At 39.8% G+C, this 22757-nt stretch overlaps 1 protein-coding gene and 1 pseudogene across 1 annotated transcript; both read left to right on the forward strand.

The window, feature by feature from the left end:
• The first annotated feature begins 10582 nt into the window (after positions 1–10582).
• On the forward strand, positions 10583–13554 carry LOC103303518 (sodium/potassium-transporting ATPase subunit alpha-1-like; annotated as a pseudogene).
• A 7214-nt stretch (positions 13555–20768) lies between these two features.
• LOC103303517 (olfactory receptor 11G2) lies at positions 20769–21737 on the forward strand. Its single transcript, XM_028137653.2, has one exon. It carries the CDS (start codon positions 20781–20783, stop codon positions 21735–21737), a length of 957 nt encoding a protein of 318 aa, XP_027993454.1. The 5' UTR covers positions 20769–20780.
• Positions 21738–22757: the final 1020 nt, after the last annotated feature.

Raw genomic sequence — 22757 nt, forward strand, 5'->3', positions numbered from 1 at the left:
TACTTTACAAAGCGATCCCACTAGGGAGCTTTTAGAAGGTGGGATTTCAGGGCCCCATCTCAGGCTTATTTGCAGAATCTGCTTTTTATCTTCAGTAGATTATTATGCACGTTATAGTTGGAAAGCCACTGATCTACAGCAGGTTCTCTAGAAGGCTGACAGTAATCACCCCATTTGTAGGATTTTCTACTGAACAGTGGTTCTCAACCAATTGACTCAGAGTTAGGCACAGGTGTTTTGAAAAGCTGTCAAGGAGAGTCTTATACACAGAGAGGGTTGGGAACCACTGCATTCAAATTTAGGAATTTCTAAACTTTAGAATAACACTGACTGAGACTATACCCACATTTCTTTTCTTTTCAAAAGCCATCTTGGTGCAAACAACCAAACTGAATATTAGATAGCAATCAAACATATTATAACACAAGTATAATAATCATTGCTTTGCAAAAAAAAATTTATATCCAAGATAAGTAAGTCTCATTTGAATGGTTTTCACATTCTTATTTTTGGGAGATTATGCAAAGGAAAGAGAAAAACAACTGCTCTCAAACTGTCTCCTTCTCAACTACAAGACGATGAGTTTATCTTAAGAAGATATTAGTGATAATGGTAGTGGTAGTAATTGTGTTTACTGGTTTTCTGCAGCAAGAGAGAATATCCCAAATGAATCATGGGACAACTCAATAAGAACTTGAAGCAGTGTTGGACTTTGTTATGTAACATGTGTTATGTGATTTGAGGTAAAGTTCAAGGAAACATGAGTCCATTTTAGATAGGGTGCTGTCAGGAAATGGGAAATTCAGTGATTGGCATCTTAGTCATTTTTATCTTGGAGGTGGAAAGAATGAAATAAGACTAGATGGTCAATAGTAATTAACCAGTAGTCACTCACATTAGCAGGGGAAAGGTGATGTTCAATTATTTTTGTGGTTGTAGAGCATCCTTATTTTCATCTCTCTTCATACCTCATTACAAAATGCTCTTGCTTTGTCTTAATCATCATGGAGTAACTGCAGGTTCGATACTCTATGCAAATACATAGGCTTAGAAGTAATACTATTGCATAGTTGATAGGCATTGTTTCTCTGAGCTATATTATTCTCTTTCTCAATAATAATAGTAAATGCTTATTTTATATTAAAAATATTCCAGGCTTTGTAACAACAAAATAAAGTAAATAACATTAGTATTATCATCTTAAAGATAAGGAAACTGAGGCACTAACAACAAAGAGAATTTGCCCTAGATTACTTGCTTCTTGGGGACATTTTATAGTAATTATTCTTTAGACCAAGTCTAGTGAGGGGGTAAGTGCCAAGTGGAAGAAACAACTGCTCTAAAGCTGCCTCCTTCTCAACCACAAATTGATTACCCAAGAAGAAGCAAAAGAAAAGTCATACTCTCCTTATCATACCAGTAGAGTGAGCTATACTGCATCTTCATATTTCTGAAAAACATTTTTTAGAATGTGATACATAAGATAGTGAAAGTAGACTTAGACTCAAAACTATTCTACTCCTCCCCCTGTTTTGGACAGACAAAAAATATAGTCACTATTCAAAGCTTAAAAGAAATGGAACATTACTATCTATCCAAACATTTATTTCTGATGATTCTGTTATTGTTCCGTGTACAACATCTCAACATATTTGCTCAGAGAAGAAGAAATATTTGAAGAAATAATGACCAAGAATTCTCCAAAATTAATAAAAGTCACCAAATTATAGATCCAAGAAGGTCAAAGAACAAAATGCAAAATAAACACACGTATACTTAGACATATAATATTCAAACAGCTAGAAAATTACAGGCCAATATTTTTGATGAATATAAGTGTAAAACTCCTCAACAAAATACTAACAGATGGAATTCAACAGCATATTAAAAGGATCACACAGCATGATCAAGTGAGATCTATCTCTGGGATAAAATTAGGTTTCAACATATGCAGGTCAATAATTATGATTCTTCACATTGACAAACTGAAGAAGAAAAATCATATAGTCCTCTCGGTAAATGCAGAAAGGTATTTGACCAAAAATTTAATCATGCATGATTTTTAAAAAACTTTCAACAAATTAGATATAGCAGAAACATACCTCAACATAATAAAGGCCAAATGAGATAAGCCCACAGCTAACATCATACTCAAAGGTGAAAGCTGGGAGCGCTTCCTTTATATTCAGGAACAAGACAAGAATGTCAATTCTCAGTATCCTTATTCAACACAGTACTGGAAGTCCTAGCCAGAGCAATTAAATAAGAAGAAATTAAAAAGCACCCAAATTTGAAATAAATAAATAAAACTGTATTGGTTGCAGATGACATAATCTTATATAAATAAATAAATAAATAAATAAATAAATAAATAAATAAATAAATAAAATGTTTAAAAACACCCTAAATACTCCACCAAAAACTGTTAAACCTAAAAAAACTATTTCAATAAGGTTCCGGAGTATAAAATCAATATACAAAAATCAGTTGTGTTTTTATACACTAACAGCATACTACCAAAAAAAAAAAAATGAAATTAGCATAAAAAAATACATAGTAAATTTAACCAAGAAAGTGAAAATCTGTACACTAAAAATAATGAGACATTGATGAAAGAAACTGAATAAGAGGCAAAAAATGGAAACTTATCTTGTTTTGGTAGATTGGAAGAATTAATATTATTAAAATGTCTATAACACTCAAAGCAATCTATAGATTCAATACAATCCCTATCAAAATTCCAATGGCATTTTTTACAAAAATAGAAAAAATCATCTTAAAATTTGTAATAAACCACAGAAAATCCTGGACAGCCAAAACAATCTTGAGAAAAAAAGAACAAAGCTGGGGGGTGGGGGCAAGGTGGAAGAGGTCAATGGGGGGGAAAACAAAGGGCACATCTGTAATACTTTCAACAATAAAGAGAAAAAAATAGAAACATAACAATAAATTGTCTAGCTAAAAATAAAAGAACAAAGCTAGAAGTATCACACATGCTTATATCAAACTCTACTACAAAGCTGTAGCAATCAAAAGAGTGGCACTAGCATAAAAACAGACTCATAGACCAATGTAATAGCATTCAAAGGCCAGATAAAACCCATACTTATGCGGTAAGCTAATCATGACAAATATGCAAAGAATGCACAATGAAGAAAGAGTAGTCTCTTCAATAAACAGAGTTAAAAAAAAAACAAATATCAACTTGCAAAAGAATAAAATTGGAATATCTTACATCAAAATTAATTCAAAAATAAATTAAAGACTTACATGTAAGGCCTAAAACTATAAACCCCAAGAAGAAAATACAGGGAGAAAGCTCCTTGACATGATATCAAAATCACAAGCAACTGCTTGGCCAGTGTGGCTCAGTGTTGAGCATCAGCCCACGAACCAGGAGGTCAGGGTTCAATTCTCCGGTCAGGCAAATGCCCAGGTTTTGGGCTCAATCCCCAGTAGGTTGTGTGCAGGAGGCAGCCCACCAATGATTCTCTCTCATCATTGATCTTTCTATCTCTCTCTCCGTCCCTCCTCTCTCTGAAATCAATAAAAACATCTTTTTTTTTTTTTTAAATCACAAGCAACAAACACAAAAAAAGATGGGAGTAGGGGAAACTATATCAAACTAGAGCAAAGGAAACAAGCAAAATTAAAGGCAACCTCTGTAATGGGAGAATAATTGCAAATCATGTCTAATAAGGGGTTCATCCCAAAATATATAAATAAACCCTATAACTCAATAGCAAAAAATAAACAAATAACCTTATTAAAAATGGGCAAAGGACCTGAAAAGTCATTTTCCAAAGAAGATATGCAAATGGCCAACAGATATAGGAAAAAATGCTCAACGTCACTAATCATCTGGGAAATGCAAATCAAAACCATAATGAAATATTACCTAACACATGATAGAATGGCTTTTGTAAAATAAAATAAAAAAGAGAGAGAGAGATAGCAAATGCTAGTAAGAATATGAAGAAGCAATATTTACAATAGACAAGACATGGAAACAACCTAAGTGAATAAATGGATAAAGTTGTGAATACAGAAGCAATGAAGTTTTACTCAGATCTAAAAATAGAATGAACTTTTGGCAAGCTGATTTTGCTTGTGTTTGTTTGTTTGTTTGTTTGTTTGTTTTCCAACACATGGACTTTAATCAGATTTCACCCATTGTTTTACTTATCTTCTGTAGTAAGAATTTTTGAGAGATAGCATTTAATCCAAGATCACCTGTTACACTTCAGTTTGTCATGGCTCTTTAGCCTTCCTTCATCTGAATCAGTCTTAGTCTTTTCTTACCCTTTAGCTTTGACATTTTGAAAAGATGGGGCCAGTTATTTTGTAAAATGTCCCTCCATTTAGTTCATCTGATACTTCAGTAGAGTCAGGTTATGCATAGTTGGCAAGAATACCCCAAAAGTGATGCTGTGTTCTCCTCATTGATCCTATAAGGTGGCAGGTGACTGTGACTTGTTCCCATATTGGTGATGTTAGCTCCATCACCAAATCCTGGACATGTCCTCCAACTTTCTCTAATGTAAAGTTACTATTTTCCCATCTGTAATTAACAACTAACCTGTGGGGAGATTGTTTGAAGTTAAGTGACTATCCTTTCAGTACTCGTACATTACTATAAGGATTGCCAGATAGTGGTTTTTAAACTCTATCATCCCTTCTGCACTTATTAGTTAACATTTTACTGTAAGGGTCTTTCCTTCTTCCTTACTTATTTACTTTTGTTAATATAGATCCATGGTTTCTAATTTCATTCAATGGATTATAACTCATTATTATTATTACTTATTTTGAAGCTCATATTGCCCCAGATTTGGCCAGTGGGAGCTCCTTTCAGCTGGCTTCTACGCCTGTAATTTTTTGAGAAAATTATTACTTCGGTCACAAGGTGGTCCAGGCTTACTGTCCCAAACCCACCCTGGACTCAGCCATTTTGCTAAGGTCCCCTTTTCTTTTTCATGGAGAGTAATATTTGAACCTGAGATCACTGGGTGTGTTTGTAACCACTAAGGTGTCATTGCTCATGTCCTTTCAGTGGACAGACTTGGGAAAATAGCCATTTCATATTATTCTTTTCTTTCACCATTTTATATTTATAGCTCCTTTCCCTCACCATGAGAAGCCTGGCTCCTAATAAAATAAATATATTTACTCCTTTTCTCAATTCTATAATGCACATAGACTTGTTTCAGAATTACTATACCCATACCACTATTAACAATAAACCTACTAACTTATTAAGCTAAATTAAACTTTTCATTGGAGTTCTTTTGGTTCTTTTATCTTCAGACTGAGTGGGGTGAAAGTACTGTAGCTAAAATTTACTTGGACTTGTCCTTTTTCACTTTTCTTTAATATTATTGTTACCTATTTGATATACAGTTTAAGTTTATTTGATTGTTTGTTTCCAACTTTGAAGTTTTAAAAAAATCCTTGTTGATTTAACTTTTGGCATTTTAATTACGATGTGTGTTGGTGTGGACCTCTTTAGGTTCATTTTATTTAGGACTCTCTGTACTTCCTGAACCTGAATGTCTGTTTCCTTTACCAGGTTGGGGAAGTTTTTGTTCATGATTTCTTTAAGCAGGTTTTGTGTTGTTGTTGTTTTTGTTTGTTTGTTTGTTTGTTTTGTCACTTTTTCTCTCTCTCTTCTCCTTCTGGGACCCCTATAATGTGAATGTTGGTATGCCTGATGTTGACCCAGAGGTCCCTTAAACTACCCTCATTTTTTTTCTTTTTCCTGTTCCAAGTGGGCGTTTTTTTGCTACCTCGTCTTCCAAAACTCTTATTTGACCCTCTGCTTCATCCAATATGGTGTTGATGTCCTCTAATGTATTCTTTTTTTTTTATTATTGATTTTTTTTTTTTACAGAGAGGAAGGGAAAGAGATATAGAGAGTTAGAAACATCGATGAGAGAGAAACATCGATCAGCTGCCTCCTGCACACCCCCTATTGGGGATGTGCCCACAACCAAGGTACATGCCCTTGACCGGAATCGAACCTAGGACCTTTCAGTCCGCAGGCTGACGCTCTATCCACTGAGCCAAACCGGTTTTGGCTCTAATGTATTCTTCATTTCAGTTATTGCATTCGTCATTTCTGACTGCTTCTTTTTTATGTTTTCTATCTCATTGCTGAAATTCTTACTGAGTTCATCTATGCTTCTCCCAAGTTCATTGAGCATCCTTATAACCAGTGTTGTGAACTCTTTATCTGATAGATTTCTTGTCTCTGTTTTATTTAGTTCTTTTTCTGGGTTTTTGTCTGGTCTTTCATGTGGGACATATTTCTTTGTCTCCTTATGTTGGCTGTCTCTCTACATTTGTTTCTATGAATTAAACAAAAGAATGACCTTGTGTAGGAGCTACCCCTTTGTAGAATATTGGTGCTGGGTATCTTTGGTAAGCCAGCTGGAGTTGGAGCATGTGTAGGTCACAGGGGCAAACCTTACCAGGGCCTGGACTGGTAGCTGGAATGGAGAAGGGCCAAGGGCAAACTGCACTGGGACCATCTTGACAGGCCAGTTGAAGTTGTATATGGAGTGGGCTCAGGCCTTAGGTAGTGCCAAGGGCAAGTCACACCAGGACCTGGAGCTAAAGCTGGATTAGGTGTGACCCAGAGGTAAGCCACTGGGACTGTAGCTGAAGCTGATATGGTCTACAAGAAGTCCAGGGGACAAGCCACACCTGGGCAGGAGCTTTAGCTAGAACTAAAGCTGAGGGAAGTCACATGGCTGGAAGCTGGAGCTAGAGCAGGCTGCAGAGAGACCTGCTTCTGTGTCATCTCTCTCTCATGTGCAGAATCTGTTCATTTGACCCTCAGTAAATTAGATGTGTTCCTGGGAAGAGGTGAGTTCAGGATCTTCCTATGCCATCAGCTTGGACTGAAAGCCAAGCTAATTTTTAAATTCATGTGGGAATGCAAAGAACTTAGACTAGACAAAATGAAATTGGAGCAGTAACACTATCTGACTTTTTAAAGCTTATATAAAACTAGAGGCCCAGTGCATGATTGAATCATGCACATGTAGGGTCCCCTACACGCTTTCGTTTTTCATGGTGGAGCTGGGTGCCTGTCCGCTGGTGCACCAGGCCTTTCAGAAGCCTCCGGCTCGGCAGAGGCTTCTGAAAGGCCTGGTGCCGAAGCAGACAGGCACCCAGCTCCCCAACTTTTGATGGTCCGCAGCCGCAGAGGGGGGCTAACCTGCTGTTGAGAGGCGCAGGGGGCGGGACTCCTGCCCCCTGCACCTCTCAACGGCCGCTGAGGGGGGCTGCTGGAGACACCTGGCTACCCTGCCATTGAGAGGCGCAGCTGGGTGTCCGTGGCAGGCCCCCTCAGCGGCCACGGATCTGGCCGTTGAGAGGCACAGGGGGCGGGAGTCCCGCCCCCTGCGCCTCTCAACAGCAGGGTAGCCCCCCTCAGTGGCAGCGGATCCGTGCCTCTCAATGGCCAGATAGGCCACCCCGAGTCCCGCCCCCAGCCTCCTGCTGCCCAATCGTGGGCATAGCGGAGTGATGGTAATTTACATGTTACTCTATTATTAGATAGGATTATAATGATCAAAACAATGTGGCATTGACATTAAGTTAAACAAATAGATCAATGGTACAAATAAAGAGTCCAGAAATAGCACCATATACATGGAAAGCTGATTTTCAACAAAGGTGCAAAAGCAATTCAGTGTAGAAAGGAGAGTATTTTTAATAAATTGTGCTTGAAGAGTTAGATACCTATATCAAAAAATAAACTTTAATATTTCAACACCTCACAAAATACACAAAAATTAGCTCAAATGGTTCATAGGTTACAAAACCTAAAACTATAAAATATCTAAAAGCAAATATCAGGGAAAATCTTTGTGACTCTGGCTTAGGCAAAGATTTCTTAAACACATCACCAGAAGCACAATCCATAAAAGAACAAATTGATAAACTGGACTCCAATCAAAATTTGAAATATCTGCTCTTTTAAAGACACTATTAAGAGAATGAAGAGGAACCAAGATGGCAGCAAAGGTAAACAACTAAACTACCACCTCGCACAACAATTTCAAAACTACAACTAAAAGACAAACCATCTACCACCCAGAACCACGAGAAAGCTGGCTAAGTGGAAGTTTTACAACTAAGAAGGCAAGAGAAAGGAGCACAAATGCTGAAAAGCTGAGGTACGGAGGCACGCGAATTGGGCTGGTGGCAGGTGACTAGGCACGTGGCTTTTTTTCAACCCGCAGGGAGACAAGCTCCCGATCACTCTGAAATCCAGTTTCAGGGGACATGCGGGGGACCCAGATGCCTACAGGGAGAAGCTGGACTGTGGGCCATCGGGTCGGAAAGTGAGAGTGACTTTTATGCAGAGGTGCACCCAGCAATCATTGTTTACTGCGCTGGAGCACAGGACGCGGGGACTTGGAAACAGGGAAAGGCAGAGACGGCTGACGGCAGCCATCACCGTTTGCCACTCCCTAGCCTAGTGACGCCCTGAGACCCCGCCCTGCCCCGCCCTGAGATACCGCCCCACACATTCTACAAACCCGCCCAGGCTCCACACAGCAGCTTTTGCATATAAATGGCCTGTTCTGTGGAAGCTTAACCAAATAAACTGCAGCTCCAGTCAGATTGATCCAAAAACACCAAATCCCAAGCAAAGAGGAGAAAACAGTAGTTCTTGCTGTAGCTCCTGTTGGGTGGCCTCAGACAGTAGCTGACCTGCACCCATTGGCGATCCAGAAGCTAGTGTATCTAGTGGTCAGTGTGAGACGACACCAGATTTCAACTACTCTCATAAGGGACACATTCAAGAGGCAGACTCAGTGAGCACCAAAGCCCTACTGGAACAAGTCCTGCCCCATAAACGTGTCTCCAGCACAGCAATTCTTCCATTATAGACACAGCGGGTCCTCACAGCCAATTGGCCTGGAGGTCAATTCCTCCCAGTGACACTAACAACAATCAAGACTTAACTACAACAAGGCTGTACACAGTCCACAAAGGGGTGCACCAAGAGTGTCCACCTCAGGTAACTGGGAGGCTGACCCATTGAATCAATAGGACACCTAGTATACTAAGCTACCCTACCAACTCAGGGAAGCAGCAAAAATGAGGAGACAAGGAAACAGATCACAAACGAAAGAAATGGAGGAGAACAAACGACTGGACATAGAGTTCAAAACCATGGTTATAAGGTTTTTCAAGAATTTTCTAGAAAAGGACAATAAATTTAATGAGACCCTCGAGGATATGAAAAAGGACCAACTAGAAATTAAACATATACTGACTGAAATAAAAAATATTATACAGAGACCCAACAGCAGACTAGAAGAATGCAAGAATCAAGTCAAATATTTGGAATACAAAGAGGCAAAGGACACTCCTCCAGAGAAGCAAGAAGAGAAGAGAATCCAGAAAGTTGAAGATAGTGTAAGAAACCTCTGGGACAACTTCAACCGTACCAACATCAGAATTACGGGGGTGCCAGAAGAAGAGAGAGAGCAAGACACTGAAAACCTATTTGAAGAAATAATGACAGAAAACTTCCCCCACCTGGTGAAAGAAATAGACTTACAAGTCCAGGAAGCGCACAGAACCCCAAACAAAAGGAATCCAAAGAGGACCACACCAAGACACATCATAATTAAAATGCCAAGGGCAAAAGACAAAGAGAGAATCTTACAAGCAGCAAGAGAAAAACAGTTAGTTACCTACAAGGGAGCACCCATATGATTATCAGCTGATTTCTCAACAGAAACTATGCAGGCCAGAAGGGAGTGGCAAGAAATATTCAAAGTGATGAATAGCAAGAACCTACAACCAAGATTACTCTACCCAGCAAAGTTATCATTCAGAATTGAAGGGCAGATAAAGAGCTTCACAGATAAGAAAAAGCTAAAGGAGTTCATCACCACCAAACCAGTATTATATGAAATGCTGAAAGGTATTCTTTAAAAAGAGGAAAAAGAAGAAAAAAGTAAAGATAAAAATTATGAACAACAAATATACATCTATCAACAAGTGAATCTAAAAGTCAAGTGAATTAAAAATCTGAGGAACAGAATAAACTGGTGAATGTAATAGAATCAGAGGCATAGAATGGGAGTGGATTGATAATTCTCAGGGGGAAAGGGGTGTCTGTGGCGGTTGGGGAGTACGGGAAGAGACTGGACAAAAATCATACACCTATGGATAAGGACAGCGGAGGCGGGGGGGTAAGAGCAGAGGCATGGGTGGGAACCGGGTGGAGGGGAGCTATGGGGAGGAAAAAAGGAGAAACAATTGTAATAATCTGAACAATAAAGATTTATTAAATTTTAAAAAAAGAGAATGAAGAGGGAGCTGCGGGGGAGGTGGGGTGGAGGCGTCTGGGAGGAGCAGACATGGGGCAGCAACAGTGGTAGCAGCTCCAGAGGCGGTATCCGCCGGACCTCCGGCTGTCCTCCTTCCCACCCCACAGCAGCCAGAGCTCCCTCCTCTCCTCTCCCCTGGTCACGCCTGCTTGGCCCTACTCTCTTCTTTCCTCTGATTCTCTAGCAGCAGGACCCCGGGCCGGGCGGCGACGACTGCCACCATGGGGAAGGGAGTTGGACATGACAAATATGAGCCTGCGGTCATTTCAGAGCATGACAACAAGAAAAAAGGCCAAGAAAGAGAGGGCTATAGATGAGTTGAAGAAAGTAGTGTCTATGGATGACCATAAACTTAGCCTTGACAAACTTCGTCTCAAAGACGAAACAGACTTGGACTGAAGCTTAAACTCTGCTCTAGCTGCTGAGATCCTGGCCCAAGCCTGTCCCAGCACCCTCACTCTGCCTCCCACGACCCCCGAGTGGGTCAAATTCTGCCGGCAGCTGTTTGGGTGTTCTCATTGTTACTGTGGATTGGAGCGATTCTCTTTCTTGGTTTATGGCATCCAAGCTACCACGGAAGAGGAAATTCAGAATGATAATCTGTACCTCGGGGTGGTGCTGTCTTCTGTCGTCATCATCATTGGCTGTTTCTCTACTATCAAGAAGCTAAGAGTTCAAAGATCATGGAATCCTTCAAAAACATGGTTCCACAGCAAGCCGTGGTGATTTGAAATGGTGAGAAAGTGTGCATAAACAGAGGAGGTGGTTGTTGGGGATCTGGTAGAAGTGAAAGGCGAAGATCGGATCCCTGCTGACCTCAGGATGATATCTGCCAGCGGCTGCAAGGTGGATAACTCCTTGCTCACTGGTGAATCAGAGCCCCAGACCACGTCTCTGGACTTCACAAATGAAAACCCCCTGGAGACAAGGAACATTGCCTTCTTTTCAATCAACTGTGTTGAAGGCCTGCCCATGGCATCATCATGTACACTGGAGACCACAGTGTCATGGGAAGAATAGTCACGCTGGTCTCTGGGCTGGGAGGCAGCCAGACTCCCATCACTGCAGAAATTGAACATTTTAGTCAGCTCATCACGGGTGTGGCCGTGTTCCTGGAAGTGTCCTTCTTCATCCTCTCACTGATCCTTGAATACACCTGGCTTGAGGCCATCACCTTCCTCATTGGTATTATTATAGCCAATGTGCCCGAAGGTCTGCTGGCCACTGTCACGGTGTTTCTGACCCTTACTGCCAAACGCATGGCCCGGGAAAACTGCTTAATGAAGAAACTTAGAGGCCGTGGTGACCCTGGGGTCCACATCCACCATCTGCTCCCATAAAACTTGATATCTGACTCAGAACCAGATGACAGTTGCCCACATGTGATTTGGCAATCATATCCATGAAGCTGACACCACAGAGAATAAGAGCAGTGCCTCCTTCAACAAGTCTTCAGCTACCTGGCTTGCTCTGTCCAGAATCGCGGGGCTTTGTAACAGAGCTGTGTTTCAGGCAACCAGGATAGGAAAACCTGCCTATCCTGAAGTGAGCAGTGGCCAGCGAGCCTCCGAGTTGACATTCGAAATTCATCAAGCTGTGCTGTCGGTCTTTGAAGGAGATGAGAGAGCAGTACCCCAAAACCATCAAGATACCCTTCAACTCCACCAACAAGTACCAATTGTTCATTCACAAGAACCCCAACATGGCTGACCCCTGGTGGTGATGAAGGGGGCCCCGGAGAGGATCCTAGACCGCTGCAGCTCCATCCTGCTCCCCAGCAAGGAGCAGCCGCTTGAGGAGGAGCTGAAGACCGCCTTCTAGACCGCCTACCTGGAGCTAGGCAGCCTGGGCAAGTGTGTGCTGGGTTTCTGCCACCTTCTTCTGCCAGATGAACAGTTTCCCGAAGGGTTCCAGTTCCACATGGATGACGTGAATTTCCCTGTGGAAAATCTCTGCTTTGTGGGGCTCATCTCCCTGATTGACCCTCCCCAGGCTGCCGTCCCCGACGCTGTGGACATGTGCCAGAGTGCTGGGATTAAGGTCATCATGGTCACTGGAGACCATCCCATCATAGCCAAAGCATTGCCAAAAGCGTGGGCATCATCTCCAAGGGCAACAAGACCATGAAAGACATTGGTGTCTGCCTCAACATCCCCATGAGCCAGGTGAACCCCAGAGATGCCAAGGCCTGCATGTTCCATGGAACTGACCTGAAAGACATGACCACTGAGCAGCTGGATGACATTCTGAAGTACCACACAGAGATCGTGTTCATCAGGATCTCCCCTCAGCAGAAGCTCGTCATTGTAGAAGGCTGTCAGCGGCAGGGCCCTATGGTAGCTGTGACTGGCGATGGTGTCAATGACTCTCTAGCTTTGAAGAAGGCAGATATTAGGGTTGCCATGACTTGGACGTGTCTAAGCAAGTTGCCAACATGATTCTCTTGGATGACAACTTTGCCTCAATTTTGACTGGAGTTGAGGAAGGTTGTCTGATCTTTGATAACTTGAAGAAATCCATTGCCTATACCCTGACCAGTAACATTCCAGAGATTACCCCCTTCCTGATATTCATTATTGCAAACATTCTGCTGCTGTTGGGGACTGTCACCATCCTCTTCATTGACCTGGGCATGGACATGGTTCCTGCCATCTCCCTGGCTTACGAGCAAGCGGAGAGTGACATCATGAAGAGATAGCCCAGAAACCCCAAAACAGACTAGCTGGTGAACAAGCGGCTGATCAGCATGACCTATGGGCAGATTGATATCATCAAGGCCCTGGGGGGATTCTTCACTTACTTTGTGATTCTGGCTGAGAATGGCTTCCTCCTGATTAACCTGCTGGGCATCCAAGTAGACTGGGACAACCGCTGGATCAACAACTACATGGAGGACAGCTACGGGCAGCAGGGGACCTATAAACAGAGGAAGATCATGGCATTCACCTGCCACATGGCTTTCTTTGTCAGTATTGTGGTGGTGTGGTGGGCCAACTTGGTCATCTGTAAGGCCAGGAGGAACTCTGTCTTCCAGCAGGGGATGAAGAACAAGATCTTAATATTTGGCCTCTTTGAGGAGATGGCCCTCGCTGTTTTCCTTTCCTACTGTCCTGGAATGGGAGTAACCCTGAGGATATATCCCCTCAAACCTATCTGGTGGTTCTGTACTCTCTCCTCAGATGGACCTAGTTGACATCTTCAGAACATTTCACCCCAAAGCTACAGAATATACATTCTTCTCAAGTGCACATGGGACATTTTCAAAGATTGACCACATATTGGGTCACAAGTAAAGTCTCTCCAAATTCAAGAGGATTGAAATAATATCAAGCATCTTTTCAGACCCCAATGGCATAATATTATAAATAAACTACAATAAAAACAATCAAAAAAATTCAAACACTTGGAGGCTGAATAGCATGCTATAAACAATGATTGGGTTACCAAAGAGATCAAAGAAGAAATTAAAAACATCCTGAAAATGAATGACAATGAAAACACAATCCAAAATCTATGGGACACAGTGAAAGCAGTCCTGAGAGGGAAATTCATAGCTCTACAGGCCTACCTCAAAAGACAAGGAAAAAATGGTAATAAATTATCTAACCCTGCAACTTAAAGAATTAGAAAGAGAGCAACAAGAAAAGCTCAGAGTAGGCAGAGGAAGGAAATAATAAAGATCAAAGCAGAAATAAATGACATAGAGACCAAAAAAAAATAATAATAATACAAAAGATCAATGAAACCAAGAGCTGGTTCTTTGAAAGGATAAACAAGATTGATGAGCCTCTAGCCAGGCTCACCAAGAAACAAAGATAGAGGACCCAAATAAACAAAATCAGAAATGAAAGAGGTGAAGTAACAACCAACCCCACAGACATACAAAGGATTGTTAAAAAGTATACGAACAACTCTACTCCAACAAAATCTGGAAGAATAAAAAAATCTAAATAGTTCAATAACTACGGATGAAATTGAAACAGTAATCAAAAAACTTCCAGCAAACAAAAGCCCTGGACCGGATGGCTTCACAGTGGAGTTTTACCAAACATTCAAAGAAGAACTAAAACCTATCCTTCTCAGACTATTCAAAAAAATTCAAGAGGAAGGCACACTTCCAAACTCTTTCTATGAAGCCAGCATTACCCTAATCCCAAAACCAGATATAGACAACACAAAGAAAGATAATTATAGGCCAATATCCCTGATGAACATAGATGCTAAAATCCTCAACAAAATGCTAGCAAATGATATCCAGAAATATATTAGAAAGACCATACACCATGACCAAGTGGAATTTATTCCAGGGATGCAGGCTGGTACAATATCCTCAAATCAATAAATGTGATACATCACATAAATAAATTGAGAGATGAAAATCACATAATTATATCAATTGGTGAAGAAGAGGCAATTGACAAAATCCAACACCCTTTTCTGGTAAAAACTCTCAGCAAAGTAGGAATAGAGGGATCATACTTCAACATAATAAAAGCCTTATATGACAAACCTACAGCCCATACTCAATGGGCAAAAACTAAAACCATTTCCCCTAAGAACAGGAACAAGACAAGAATGCCAACTTTTACCACTCCTGTTCGACATAGTACTGGAAGTGCTAGCCATAGCGATCATACAAGAAGAAGAAATAAAAGGCATTCAAATTGGAAAGGAAAAAGTAAAATTGTCATTATTCACAGATGACATCATATTGTACATAGAAAACCCTTAAAACTCCATCAAAAAACTACTAGAATTAATAAATGAATTCAGCAATGTAGCAGGATACAAAATTAACACCCAGAATTCTATGGCTTTTTTTATACACCAGTAATGAAATCACAGAAAGAGAAACTAAAAACAAAAAACAAAAATAAAAACAAAAACAATCCCATTTACCATTGCAACAACAACAAAAAATTAAGATACCTAGGCATACATTTAACCAAGGAGGTAAAGGACCTGTACTCAGAAAATTACAGGACATTGAAAAAAGAGATAAAGGAAGACATAAGCAAATGGAGGAGAGCCTAAGGGAGAGCTCTGCCGCAGAGCTCATGGATTGGTAGAATCAACATCATTAACATGTCCATACTACCCAAAGCAATTTATAGATTTAATGCAATCTCCATTAAAATACCAACGGCATATTTCAAAGTTCTAGAACAAACTCTCCAAAATTCATCTGGAATAAAAAAAAGACCCTGAATAGCTGCAGCAATCTTGAAAAAGAAGAACAAAATTGGAAGGATCACAATACCAGTATCAAACTATATTACAAAGCCACTGTTCTCAAAACTGCCTGATACTGGCACAAGAACAGACATAGACCAATGGAACAGAATACAGAATACAGAAATCGACCCAAGCCATTATACTCAACTAATATTTGACAAAGGAGGCAAGTGCATACAATGGAGTCAAGACAGTCTCTTCAATAAATGGTGCAGGGAAAATTGGACAGATACATGCAAAAAAAATGAAACTAGACCACCAACTTACACCATACACAAAATTAAACTCAAAATGTATAGAGGACTTAAATGTAAGGCTGGAAATCATAAAAATCTTAGAAGAAGCTATAGGCAGCAAAATAGCAGACATTTGTCAAAGCAATATCTTTACTGATACGGCTCCTAGGGCAATGGAAACTAAGGATAAAATAAACAAATGGGACTACATCAAAATAAAATGCTTCTGCACAGCAAAAGAAATCATTACAAAAACAACAAGAAAGCTCACTGCATGGGAGAACATATTTTCCAATGTTATATTTGATAAGGGTTTAATCTCCAAAATTTATAGAGAACTCATGCAACTTAACAAAATGAAGATAAACAACCCAATCAAAAAATGGACAAAGGACCTAAATAGATACTTTTGGAAAGAGTATATACAGAAGGCCAGGAGACATATGAAAACAAGCTCAGTCACTAATCATCCAAGAGATGCAAATCAAAACAATGAGGTATTATCTCACACCTGTCAGAATGGCTATCATCAATAAATCAACAAATGACAAGTGCTGGTGAGGATGTGGAGAAAAAGGAACCCTCATTCACTGCTGGTGGGAATGCAGACTGGTGCAGCCACTGTGGAAAACAGTATGGCTTTTCCTCAAAAAATTAAAAATGGAACTTCCATTTGACCCAGTAATCCCACTTCTAGGAATATATCCCAAGAAAACAGAAACACCAATCAGAAAGGACATATGCACCCCTATGTTCATAGCAGCACAATTTACAATAGCTAAGATTTGGAAACAGCCTAAGTGCCCATCAGCAGATGAGTGGATTAGAAAGCTGTGGTACATCTACACAATGGAATATTATGCTGCTGTTAAAAAACAAAAAGAAGGAATTCTTACCATTTGCAATAGCATGGATGGAACTGGAGAGCATTATGCTAAGTGAAATAAGCCAGTCATAGAAAGATAAATATCACATGATCTCACTCATTTATGGAATACAATGAACAACATAAACTGATGAACACAAATAGAACCAGAGTCTTAGAAGCATCAAACAGACTGCCCAACCTATGAGGGAAGGCAGGGGGTGAGGGAGTAAGAGATCAACCAAAAGACTTGTATGCATGCATATGAGCATAACCAATGGACACAGACAGTAGGGGGGTGAGGGCATGTGCTGGGGGTGTGGGGGCAGCTGGGGAGAGGTCAATGGGGGGAAAAGGAGACACATGTAATACTTTAAACAATAAAGAATTAAAAAAAATAAAAATAAAATAGCAGTCACTCATTTTAGCCAAGAGTGGAGGATATTTGGTAGTGTAGGGGTGGTACAGTGATCTTGCTTTTTCTGTGCTTAGACAAAATTATAAAGTAGTCTTATTTTGTCTCATTTTATCATGGTCCTAGATGAACCTTGACTGAGATTTTACTTGTGATATTATGTCCAATACCAGAACAGCATGACCTATCTGAGAGTGGCAGACTAGTTTGTAATAATTTTGAGGCCTAGTTGTGAATGTCAGGTCCATTATAAACATCTGGAGTTGCTTTTATCCCCTTCAGGTTTGTAAAATTCTTCATTGACCACATAGTAAGCACTTAGGGAAGTTAGAGATAGGCTTACTGGTGTGTTAATTTATCAATCAATCAATTTATTTGTTAATATTTCATTCCACCTGCAAGAGGTTTAAAGCAAAGGCATTATTTAAACTTGAACAGAAAAAAGAAAAAAAAAAACAAACAAACAGAAATTAAGGCAGGCCCCAAGGGAAGTGAATAACAAGCATAGAGATGTCTCTTGACACTGTTCCTTTTAGGAAGCAGTAAAGGAATCCTCAAGGACCAGGAAGAACAGGGCTTACTTCCTGGCAGGCTGTGCTTATAAGGCCTCCCTCCTTCAGCAGACACAATCTAGGATCCTTATCATAACCATTTCCCCTCTTTTCTCCTCTCCAATTATTGCCAAGAAGACTATCTCTTCTCTCTATGAAAGTAAAAGAGAAACTTTTGAGAAGTTTCAGTTTGGAATTTCCTTTGCTGATCCAGGTAATAAGGTTATGTAGTGTTTAGAAGAGTAAAAAATATAATCTACTAGTCTTTACTGATAGTTCTCTTTGAATTTGCTATGGTCATATACATATAACCAATATTTCTTAAGCATGGGTCAGGCAATTATCAAGGTACTTACACAGATATTTACCTCATTTAGTAATCTTTATAACAGCCCTTTGAAGAAGGCATAATTATGCCCATTTTATAGCTTAGAAATCTGAGTATTAATTTCCTATAACTAGTTTTTTAAAAATCTCTTGACTCTAAATTCAATGCTTTTCCTATTATATCCAGCTGCCTACCAGTCATCCCAATCTTGAAAATTATCCTTACTTTTAAGTATTTTCCAGAAATAGATTTCCCAGGGTTACAGATGTGGCAGCCCCCTCACAAACTAGCTAAAGGAAAGAATTGAGTTGTCATCAGATATCTCTGGACTGGCTGTGGAGAGAAGGCCAACAAATTAACATACCAAGATTTCTACTGTACTGAACTTTGAGGGAAAATTAAATTATCAGGGAATGTCTTCCTCACAATGACATAATCTACCTCAACCTTTCTGGAGTTAACTAATTTAACAAGTAAACCATAAAAAGGTGATTGTTGTTAATTGACTCTACTGGTGTGCACAGCGCCCTCTGCAGTCGATGAAGGATGACTCAACCAGCCTAAGGTGAGTAACAATACAGTCTGGTTAAATATATTAGATTGAGCATAAAATGGTGATGGCCATTCCTGTATTCTAGAATACCTCCCTGATTTCTTAAACAGCTTTGTAAGACTTTCTGACAGAGTTGTTCTGAGAGGGAACGGCTTTACTCAAAAGTCTAACACTATCATTTGTTTGGGGTTGGTTTTGTTTTGTTTTGTTTTTTCATTTTTAAGGCACACTCTGCTGCTGTGTGGAAATGGAGGGTAGAGAGGTAAGTAGAGGCGAGGAGCTCTGTTAGGATGCTTCTGTAGAAGTCCAAGGAAGAAAGGGTGATAATTTGAACTTGGGAGATGACAGTGAAGACAAAGAGAAGAGGATTGTATGTCATATTTTTTAGAAACAAAAGCATCTTGCTGGTGAGTTGGATGTGAGGGGTAAAAGAAAGGAAGACATGTAACATTAAAATAGACTAGAGCAGGAAAATAAGTCCTTGAATATTAACTAAACTATTCAAAGTGCTAAAAAATATTTTGAGATGATGGACAAAGTGATTATCACACAAAATAACCATTTAGAAACACCCTGCAGAGCACTTTGATTAAAGATGCCCCAACCAGCCCTCACTGCTTTGGCTCAGTGAATAGAATGTCGGCCTGCAGACTGAAGGGTCCCAGAGTCAATTACAGTCAAGGGGACATGCCCAGGTTGCTGGCTTGATTCCCAGTATGGACAATGCAGGAGGCAGCTAATCAATGACTCTCTCTCATTATTGATGTTTCTATCTCTCTCTCCCTCTCCCTTCCTCTTTGAAATAAAAAATATATATATTCTTTTAAGAAAGAAAGATGCCCAACCACAATTAGTAACAAATTATTTTGACCTATTGAAGACTAAATGACTTTCATCTGAGTTGGTGGTAAACCTATAGGCCTAAAAGGGACTTTTTTTAACATTGTGGAATTTAAAGTCCATAAGTGACCATCACATGTTATAGCAAATTTTCTTTTGAGTCACTCCTACAATTCATTAGCAGTTGATGTATTCTTATGGCCCCAACATTGTTAACAGCCCCATTCAAAAAATGGGGCATTTGGTAAAATGGTTGCCTCAGAAAAGATCATATTCTGAATATTTTTGTCCAGAATGAGACTAATGTAAAATAATGGAAATATTTATTAAATATTTTATGTCTGGTTTAAGTTCACTTTCAAAAATGATGACTATTTGGTATCTGAAACTTAATCTCAGTCCATAGTCAGATATCCTTAAAATGGAAAAAAAAAAAAAAGGAAAGGGCATTTAGAAAGTGTAAATTTATGGTACAAGAACCAAAACCAGTTCATCCCACAGCTAAGCCACTAAAAGATCCAAGGCAATATAAGTTAATACATAGACTAGCAGGATCATGGTAAATTTTTTTGGCCACATGAGTCACCCATGTCATAGAAATATAAAACTAGATCTGGCTCAGAGAGGGAAGTTTTTGTACATATTTTATAAGTTCCAAAATATTATTCATTTTGCTGGTCCCCTGTCACACATTTTCTTGCTCTCCAAAAACAAACAAAAAAGTACATTATAGTCAACTAGCTCTCCCTTGGTACCTTCTGCCATTTATCCAGGGAGGTCTTACTGTTTTTGACTATTCCAAAGAGACCACTGGCAGACTCCTTGGGTAACTATGCCAACACTTGAAATTAACTTATTACTGATTAATTGATGTTATATTCGAGATAATGGAAAATAAGTTATTTTTCATGTTTCTATTTACAGATGCTATAATAGCCAAAACCAAGTCTAGATGCAGAATTATTTAACAAAGGTTGGGGTGGGGATTTTTTACTCAGAAAAACATAAAGTCATTATGCAAATGTATAACTATCCAAAGTCATTCTGCCTTGAGGTGCTCCCAAGAAGTGATTAGGAGAGAGAGCAAAAAATTTAAAATTTTCTCTTCTTTACAAGTTTCCTGCTACATGTATCTTAACATTAGATCCATAACATCAGGTTTCACAGTTTATATGGAATTTTCAGCATCATATTTCCAACCTAGATAATCAGAGACCTATTTCAGCCAGACCAGATTAGTGCTAGTCTACCCTGGATAAACCAGGACAGTATTTCAGGTTTAGAAAAAAATAGTAACTATTGACACATAAGTGTTTATCGCATTCCCCATGGTGGTGTCATGTATGTATATCCAGTCATTCAATGATTTGACGGTCTTTTCACAGCTCACAAACCCATGAAAATTTTCAACAACTCCAGCACCATCACTGGCTTCATCCTCCTGGGCTTCCCTGGCCCCAGGGAGGGGCAGGTCCTCCTCTTTGTGCTCTTCTTTGTTGTCTTCCTCCTGACTCTCATGGGCAATGGTTCGATCATCTGTGCTGTGCACTGGGACCAGAGACTCCACACCCCCATGTACATCCTGCTCGCCAACTTCTCATTCCTGGAGATCTGGTATGTCACCTCCACTGTCCCCAACATGTTGGCTAACTTCCTCTCTGACACCAAGGTCATCTCCTTCTCTGGGTGCTTTCTCCAGTTCTATTTTTTCTTCTCCTTGGGTTCTACAGAATGCTTTTTCTTGGCTGTTATGGCATTCGATCGATACCTTGCCATCTGCCAGCCTCTACGCTACCCAACCATTATGACTGGACGTCTCTGCACCAATCTTGTGGTCAGCTGCTGGGTGCTTGGCTTCCTCTGGTTCTTGGTTCCCATCACAGTTATTTCCCAAATGTCCTTCTGTGGCTCCAGGGTCATTGACCACTTCCTGTGTGACCCAGGTCCTCTGTTGGCCCTCACCTGTACCAGATACCCTGCAATAGAGTTAACTAGCTCCACCTTAAGTTCTCTGCTCTTATTTATTCCCTTTATTTGTATCATGGTGTCCTATTCTCTGGTTCTACAAGCTGTGTTGAGGGTTCCCTCAGCAGCTGGACGAAGAAAGGCTTTCTCCACCTGTGGATCCCATCTGGCTGTGGTTTCTCTTTTCTATGGCTCAGTGATGGTCATGTATATAAGCCCAACATCAGAACATAAAGCTGGAATGCAGAAGATAATGACTTTACTTTATTCTGTAGTTACTCCACTCATTAACCCTGTAATATATAGCTTGAGGAACAAAGATATGAAAAATGCGATAAAGAAATTATTTGGGATAGAAACAGAGGCATGGATACATGAAACAGTCTGACAGCTGTCAGAGGGAAGGTTGGGAGGACTGAATGAAAGAAGATGAAGGGATTAGTCAAAGAACATATATGCATAACCCATGGACACAGACAACAGTGAGGTGATGTCAAGAGGGAAGGGGGGACTAGATTGAAGGGATTAAAGGGGAGGAATGGGGACATCTGTAATAGTGTCAATAATAAAAATAAAGAAAAAGAAATTATTGGGGACATAAAAGTAAGAGTCTTGATTTAAAATATTTGGGGGGGACATAATCTGTTTTTAATTTCTTGATTAAAAAAGACTAACTGGCCCTGACTGGTTTTGCTCAGTGGATAGAGCTGTCAGCCTGCGGACTGAAGGGTCCCAGGTTTAATTCCAGTCAAGGGCATGTACCTTGGTTGCGGGCACATCCCCAGTAGGGAGTGTGCAGGAGGCAGCTGATCAATGTATCTCTCTCATTGATGTTTCTAACTCTCTATCCCTCTCCCTTCCTCTCTGTAAAAAATCAATAAAATATATTTTTAAAATAAATAAATAAAAAAGACTAACTGACATCACTCAGAAAATTGTTCATTGCTCTGGGAAATAAGCACATGATGCAGTGTGCAGATGATGTTTTGTTGAGTTATACACTTGAAACCCATATGGCTTTGTGAACTGATGTCACTCCAATAAATTCAATAAAAAGAAAGAAAAAATTTAATAAGAAACTTTTTAAAAAGAAAATTGTTCATGTTTTTTTGTGTGTGTGTTTTTTTTTTATTTCCTAGAATTTATAGGGCTATAAAGATGTACTCCATCTCCCTAATTTTACAAATGATAGAACATATATTGAAAAACTGAGTTGAGTTTGTTTGGAAAATATAATTAAAAACAAATCTCCTGCCAGCCCAGAAAAACCTCTCCACATAGATAGAAAAGAATAAAATAGTTTTATTATTAAATAAGCATGAAAGCAATGGAATATGTACATCACAGGCAATCTACTAAGAGACGGCAAAGACAGAAAGAAAGCTAATCCTTTTATATAGTCAGGCAA

The sequence above is a fragment of the Eptesicus fuscus genome, chromosome 5 (genome assembly GCF_027574615.1).
Source record: "Eptesicus fuscus isolate TK198812 chromosome 5, DD_ASM_mEF_20220401, whole genome shotgun sequence".
NCBI lineage: Eukaryota > Metazoa > Chordata > Mammalia > Chiroptera > Vespertilionidae > Eptesicus > Eptesicus fuscus.